General features: G+C 44.2%; 1 protein-coding gene across 3 annotated transcripts in view; it reads left to right on the top strand.

The window, feature by feature from the left end:
• The first annotated feature begins 1546 nt into the window (after positions 1–1546).
• LOC103737804 (zinc finger protein 93-like) overlaps positions 1547–8044 on the top strand; it is a 22952-nt gene continuing 16454 nt past the window's right edge. The window contains exon 1 of one of the 3 annotated variants that reach the window (XM_029565668.1): positions 1547–1674. Coding sequence is in view for 1 of the 3 variants with exons in the window: in XM_029565667.1 (XP_029421527.1) it covers positions 4989–4994 (6 nt within the window). In the remaining 2 variants the exon portion in view is untranslated. Of the gene's footprint in view, positions 1675–4826; positions 4995–5211; positions 5243–8044 lie in introns of those variants that run through there. The other 2 variants (XM_029565667.1, XM_029565669.1) reach the window with 2 other exon arrangements.

Genomic DNA, 8044 nt, shown 5'->3' with positions numbered 1-8044 from the left:
TGCCTGCCTCTGCCTCCCAAGAGCTGGGATTAAAGGCATGTGCCACCACACCTGGCTTGGCAGTCATAATCTTTTAGTGACTTCGGGTTAAGCAAATGTTTCAATTTCAAATTCAAGAGACTTTGGACTCCAGCTTGACAGTCATAATCTTTCAGTGACTTTGGGTTAAACAAATGTTTCAATTTCAAATTCAAGAGACTTTGGACTCTGGATCAATGTTGAGCCTATGGGGGACTTTTAGAGTGGCTCAAATGTATTTGCTATTAGGAGATGAAAGGGGACTTGTAGGGGGCCAGACTGGAAGGTTATGACTTCAAGTGATATACCTGGATGTCTAGTTAGCCAAGGGTGAAGCTGTGATAATCAACCTTGTTTGTATATCATACAGAATTGAGAATTACCATGGAAACAATACTCTGGACAGGTCTGTGAAGGAGTATCTAGACTGGACCCACCCTGAATAGGAGCAGCATCATTTCATGGCCTGGGATCCTAGAATGAATAAAAGAGGAAGAAAACAATAGGCGCGATTACCAGCATTCCTACCTCTCTGCTTCCTTGTTTAGGAGGCGGTGTCCCCTCAGGCTCATCCTTTCAAGCATTTCCTGCCATGATTGTTGTACTCACAAACTGTGACCCCCCAAAAAGCCTTTCCTTCTGTAAATGGCCTGTCAGATATCAGAGGAACAGTGGTAACAAGGGGCTGGAGCGATTGCTCAGTGGTTAAGAGTACCTACTGCTGTCACAGAGAACTCAGGTTCAGTTCCTCCTACACAAGATGGGTTCTGTACACATGTGGTGTACACACGATCATGGATGTACATACACAGAAATAAAAAATAAATTTAAAAAATGGGTAGGATAGCCAGGCGTGATGGGGCACCCCTGCAGTCCCAGCACTTGGGAGGCAGAGGTAGGCGGATCTCTGTGAGTTCAAGGCCAGCCTGGTCTACATAGTGAGTTCCTGGTCAGCTGGGGCTACAGGGAGACCCTGTTTCAAAAAAACCCAAAAAATTGTTTAGGAGAGATTGCTCAGTGGTTAAGAGCAGTGGCTGCTCCTGCAGAAGACTGCAGTCCATTTCCCAACACCTACATGGTGGCTAACAACTGTCTATAACTCCAGTTCCAAGGGATCTAATGCTTTCTTCTGACCTCCTTGAGCATTACACACACATGATGCACTTACATACAGGCAGGCAAAACACTCATACATATAAAATAAAAATAAATAAATACAAAAATGTTTAAAGAGTAGTAGCAAATACAGAAAGTCATAGTAACAGGTATGGTTGTGCTGGCTATAGTCTCAATACCTAGGAGGAAGAGGCAAGAGGATCAGGAGCAGGAGGCCATCCCCAGTGACACAGGGACTTTGAAGTCAGCATTTTTGAAATTATGTCTCAAAATAGAAGTTATAATTCTTGATGTTTAATGGTACATAATGTACATAAATGGTACATTTATTTCAATTTTAATTAATATTTTATATTTCCGTATTCCCAGTTCCAGTCTATCTGTGATGTGACTTTCCTCATGAATGGTATGTCTTCTGTTCATATGTCAAATCAGCATTATTGAAAGTGATGGTGTCTGCTGCATACATGCTGGACTGTTACCATGACTACCTCAGGGTGTGGCTCTTCAGGGTGATGGAGAGCGGCCTCAAGCTTATCGGTATGTCATTTTTCAAGGTCTATACTAATTTATTAAGTTATAACAAACAAAAATGACCAGCTGCACAATTAGCTGACTACATCTTTTGCAGTAAGGAGTGCATTAATCATTCCCAAACCACTCAGGATTCTAAATACTACTCGCCTGTCATTATTGTCTCCAAATTTACCAGAGTTTCTATAATTCATTCTTCTGTGCCTAATGCCCTATAAACACTGGTATTCATGTCACAAAACAATAACTAAAATCAGGCTCAGTCATGACAAGGAAGAACAAAAAGCAAGAAAGAGAACACAAGTTCCTTATGGTGATAAAAAATAGTTGAGTGTGATCTTCCCTTTGTCTTCTCAGAAAGAGTTTCCTGGGAGCTGGAGAGACGGCTCAGCAGGTTGGTGCACTGGTTGCCCTAGCAGAGAGGACCCAGGTTCAGTTCCCACGTGGCATCTACCAATTAGCCTTAACTCCTATTCCTGGGGATCTGTTGCCCTCTTCTGGCCACTCTGGGCATTTCACTACATGGATGCACTTACAGACATGCAGGGAAAACATGCATATGTATAAAATGAAAATAAATATCTTCCTAGTGAATCATTATCCACCATGGCAGAGGTGTGCACTTTGGTCTCAGGGGCGGTGAAACGATGGCACATTATGGTGATGCTTGAATTAAAACAGCCTGGCTTCTTAGCATCTGTTTCAACCAAGAGTGGGACCCGAACTGATCAGAGAACGTGTTCCTTCCGCTCACACCCTGAATTGTGCTCTTGAACAAAGACCTGGCTCTCTCTTTATTGAAACTTTATTTCCAGTAAGAAAAGGGGAAGGAGACCGTGGAAGGATTTGCACTATCATGGAATTTTCCCTTTCTGATGCCTACTGACCTAGAACAGCACAGCAAGCAGAAACAGGTGTGTTATCAATTTAATCCCACCTCTTATTTGAAACACAAGAGGAACAATTCTTTTTTAAAAATTTTATTTTATGTGTATGAGTGTTATGCCTGCATGTATGTAAGTGCACCTATGTCGTACAATGCCTGTGCAGGACAGAAGAGGGTCTTGGATCCCATAGAACTGGAGTTACTGATGGTTGTTAGCCACCATGTGAGTGCTGGGATTTGAACCCAGGTCTTCTGCAAGAGTAGCCAGTGCTCTTAACCACTGAGCTATCTCTCCAGCCCAAGAGTAATAATTCTCGTTGTCTCAAAGGAAGAGATTCTGCTTGCAGAGCTATTTTCACAACATACATACACATATACATAAGTTATTCTGGGTCAAGTGCAAGAAAAGGTTATGAGAGATTTAAGATACATACATGTTTAGATAACAAGAGGAGCCCACAGCCTAGTAAGCTTGCTCACTATTGTAAACAAGCTAAGGTAGTGTTAAGTGGTCTCAAAATATAAGATTAACTTTTGGGTTACAAGGTTAGGTAAAATAATTTGTCCCTTACCCCGGCGTGGTGGCGCACGCCTTTAATCCCAGCACTTGGGAGGTAGAGGCAGGCAGACCTCTGTGAGTTCAAGGCCAGCCTGGCCTACATAGTGAGGTCCAGGCCAGCTGGAGCTACAGGGAGACCCTGTCTCAAAAAGACCAAAAAGAAAAAAAAAATTGTCCCAAAGGCATTCCCACCATTAGGCATGATCAGTACAGGGATAAAAGTTCCTAAGAAGGGTTGGAACAATGGTTTCGTAGTTAAGAGCCCTTGCTGTTCTTGCCAAGGACCCTGGTTCAGTTCCAGCACCCACATCATGTAACTCAACCTGACTGCAACTCAAGCTCCAAGTGATCTGACACCTTCTTCTGCCCTCCAAGGGCATCTGCGTGCATGTGGTGCACAGACAACCAGGCACACACACACATAAAATAAAAAACTTAAATCACCTCAGAAAATATGAGGGCCCAATACTCCATGGCTATATAGTTTCTGGATTCCAATGAACAATTTTTTTAATTCCCAGGAACATATTTCTGATAGCTTTGTATCCAGGAAACAGCCCTCCCTGACTTGGGGTAACTAAGGGAAGTTCCAGGTGGATGCCAATGACATTAAAATACCACATAGGGGAAGCTCTGGGTAACAGAAGATACAGGTGAACAAGGTAAACCAAACCCAGTGAAGACAGAAATCCTACCAGGGATGAAGGCCAGGATCCGCACTCACACCATCCTGATCTCAGGAGCTGCCTCTCCAGTTAAGAAAGGAGCAGGAGCAGGCAGCATGAGCTCAGGGACACCTTGTGGAGAATTCTTGCCCTTGTTTGTGAAAAGGCAGGAAGAATTGGGTGACATCTGGGTCAGCTCTCTCAAAAATTACATTTCTTAAACAGATTAATGAATGAATGTATGACAGGGGAACTTAGAGATGGATGGAAAAATCCTCAGATGGAGGGAGTCTGGGAGTTTCTTTATAAGTAAACAGAAGAGGGAAGGACATCTACCCTGATACAATGGTTCTAAATCATCTCCAAGCTCCCGACACACCTTCCACCTACTGACCACCAGTGTTCACACTCACAGTAGTTTTCACGCTGCGGAATCTGATCCATTTATAGCACATACTTTAAGTTGGGGAGTCTAAAATTCATTTGACTTTATTTATAGTACTGCATATTAAAACCAAAACCTCCTTCATTCTAGACAAGTACGTTACCCCTAAGTTCTCTACCCATCCATTTTTATACTTCATATTTTGGGAGAAGTCTCTATTGATTGCTCAGGACAGCCGAGCATTTCTGATCTTTCTGTCCCTAGTTCCTGAGAACCTGGGATTGCAGGCAGAGAAACCAAGCCCAATTTCAAAAAATTATCTTAAAGATTTAGCGTTGAGTTCTCATATGAATTTCCTGCACTGTTATTTTAAAGTAAAATTAAGCCAGTGAATTTCCGATGCTGTTGTAAGACTGTAAAGTGTACCGCAGGTTTTAAATTCCAGCCTGTTGACCAGAACTCACCAGTAAACCTAAGAACTGCTCCTGTCCCAGGCTGGACTCACATTCAGACATCTCATCGTGTAAATCCGGGGTTTTAACGTCATCCTGACTCCCCGTGATTGTCTCGTGTGCACAGCCTGCTTGTTTCCACCCATCCTCATCTCCACACAGCCAAGAAAACCAAGAACTGAGTACAAATCACTTTCCTTAGGCAACTGGAACGCTCTCGTGCAGACTTGTGGGAAATGTAGTCTCGGCTACTGTGACGTCACAGCAAAAGCTTTCGGAACTGAGCTTCCCTGTTCCTTCTGCTCACGTGCTTCTTTCCCAAAGTTCCGCGTGTGGCGAGTCCTGTTCTTCGCTGGGGTTTGCAGACCTGAGCATGGAGGTTGGTCCCGGGTGAAGCGCAGCCCTGGGGGACTGTGCAGGGCGGGCGCGTGTCTGCGCCGAGCGAGCGGACACCGGGTGATGGGGGCGGGAGGAAGCTGACTCAGGGTGCTGCGCTGGCCTAGGCTGGGCCACTGTCAGGATGAGGTCAGGGCTGCGGGGAGGGAGACTGGGATGTGCTGAGTGACTCCGTTAGGACGCGTCCTGCTGCTGAGGTCCATAGTGCACTTCTGCCTTAGGAGAGCTCTGGTAGGTAGGAATGAAAAGCCTGCAAGGTGCAGGCTTGCCCCAGCAGGGTGGGTCAGGAGACATCCCAAACCAGAGGTGGTGCTGCGAACTTGCGTTCCAGCTGTGCGGTGGGAGGATGCTGTTGCTGACTTCCCCACTCTTACATGGTTGTTGAGAGTGTGCCGAGTATACTTAGGGCAAGTGGAGTTCTGGTCCCCCTGCACTTTATCAGCCTGCCTATTACTCTTGGTTATTTCCTGGGACAGAGTTCTGTGAGATATTGGTGTATGGGATGTTAGTCCCATTTCTTTAATAAATTGTTAGAACGTGTCAAGGAGGCTCACTTTGCTTAGGAATCCCCCATGTTACCCTCTGACCTGAACCCTCACACTAACTCCCCTATAGAAACAGAATTCCAGATGGGAGAATCCCAGCTTCGCACAGTGCACGCCGTTACTGGTCCCACACTGCAGAGTGAAAACTACTAGAAAACAATACCTCATCCAACTCAGAGACTGTGATGTCGGAAGTTGGGACTCATTTCCAGACGGACAGATACATGGGCTGGTGTGACGGAACAGGCATGGGTCTAGGGATTGCTACTTACTGGGGAGGGGCTCACCTGTCCCTGTGGAGGAGAAACAGCCCTGGGAACCTGGCAGCTGTGTCATTGTCTCTCACACTCTTTCCTTCCATCTCTGCATGACCTGCTGTGTCTAAACTCTCTTAGGCCGGCTGTGTCACTGAGTGTAGCATCCGGGTTCCCTGACACTGCAGCCCTGTTGTTCTGGAAGGGTCTATACTGTGTCAGCGGGTGAAAAGATGAGGTGGAAGAGCTCTGACTCACTCGGGGTCCTGGGACTTGTACACTCTAGGCTCCTCACGCTGTCTTCTGTGCTGAGCTTTCATATTTTCCCACACTCTGTCGAACTGTGTTTGTGCCCTGGATGCTGTTTACGGCATTAAAGTCTACTCACAACACATGTGGGCTTTAAGCCACCTTATCTTAAATATTCTTTTTATGGATTATGCCTCTTTAAAATTAAAATAATACTCTTTCTAGCTAAAGTCACTACTCTGAAGGTAAATAATTGCATTCTATTTTACATTATTTAAGGTGGGAAAAATGTACCACCTTGTGCCACTAAACAAATCATTTATTTAAAAATTGAGTTCCGGGACAGCTGAGGCTACCGGGAGACCCTGTCTCAAAAAGACCAAAAAAAAATTATTTATTATTTTTGTGTGTATGAGTGTATTACCTGCATGTGTGTAAATGCACCCATGTTGTGCAATGCCCAAGGAGGTCAGAGGAGAGTGTCGGATTGCCCTGGAACTGGAGTTACAGACAGTTGTTAGCTGCCATGTGGGTGCCGGGAATCCAACCCAGGCCCTCTGCAAGAGCAGCCAGTGCTCTTAACGCTGAGCCGTTTCTCTAGTCCCACAAGCCATTTTTTAAATGCAAATTTTATATAGTAACATACTTAAAAAAAAAAAAACCTTGGCATGTTAATTTTTTTTAAGTAAACATGCGTCTGAGTCACCTAAAAATGTGGCCTGTTCTGTGGTGTGTACCTGTCATCGTGCATCCTGGATGTGGAAGCAGGAAACCAGCGGTTTATAGTCACCCCCTTCTTCACAGTAAAATCAGAGCCACCGAGGCTGAGACTCTGAGTTAAAAAAAATTTAAAACATAGTTTATGGACTCATTAAATATTTTATAGTTCGTTGTATCTGTCTTAGCTCTAGGGACCTGACAGACACCCATCTGTTCACATGTGTGATTTCCAAACTTCTCTGCCTTTTTTTCTTCAGTCACTTAGGTTTTTTTTTACAGCATTATATTTACTCTGATGAAGTCAGGCACTGGCAAAATCCTATCAGTTTCCAAAGTTTTCCCTTCAGCTGATGTCTCTGGTGATCTAGAATCGTGAATCCAGTTTGAAGTTGGATATCCCATGTGTTGGATCTCATATAATCCAGTAGGATGTGCTCAAGTCTTTGTCACTTGATTATTTCCAATAGTCCTTCACTGCTTCAGCATCTAATAGCTGCAGTGGTTTGAAAAGACTTCTTTCTATCAAAAATATAGTGTGAAAATATTTCTTAAATTCAAATATGTACCAATAGTTAAGTATTTAAGTGGCGATAGTTCCATGCTGTTAGTTTGTCAGACTGCAGAGGTATTTATGATTGTCATATCTGGATTTGAGAGATGTTACTATTTGTGTCACCTGTGGTACAGCAGGTGACACAGTGCAGGACTGCTACCAGGAGTCTGAATTCCCTTAGGCTCTTAGGGACCTCCAAGCAGAAAAGAATTTCAAGGTGAGCCAGTATGAAGCAGAGCTGAAATGTATTAAAAGGAGAAAGAAAAATTGGAGGAAGAATAGGGTGCCCCCAAGAGGATGGGTGTGGGTCTCTCAAAGGAGTGTCCTTGAAGTAAGCTCATGTATACTTTTGGTGGTTCTGGGGTTAGAACTCAGAGGTCGCAAAGAAATGTTTTCCTCATTTTGTCCTTTTTGATGATATTATGGGGTGGCTCCAAGGAGCTTGAGTGGGATTATAATCTGATAAAATAAAACCATGAGCCACAAGGATTGCACAAGGGGGTTAAGACATGCCCTTTAACTTAGATTAGGTTTCTTGTGAGATTTCCAGACAATGGTAGGTTTGTGTCTGGGGAAAGAGAATGACCATTTTGATGGTCAGTGTTACTGTCAACTTGACAGACTCTAGAATCAACTAGAAGACGGGCCTCTGGCCATGCTTGTGAGGGGTTATCTTGATTGGGTTAATTGATGTGGGAGGCGCAGGACCATA

The sequence above is a fragment of the Nannospalax galili genome, unplaced genomic scaffold, assembly GCF_000622305.1.
Source record: "Nannospalax galili isolate Female #2095 unplaced genomic scaffold, S.galili_v1.0 scaffold698, whole genome shotgun sequence".
Classification (NCBI taxonomy): Eukaryota; Metazoa; Chordata; class Mammalia; order Rodentia; family Spalacidae; genus Nannospalax; species Nannospalax galili.
Note: the sequence above shows the minus strand (reverse complement) of the source record. Positions and strands in the feature narration are given on the sequence as shown.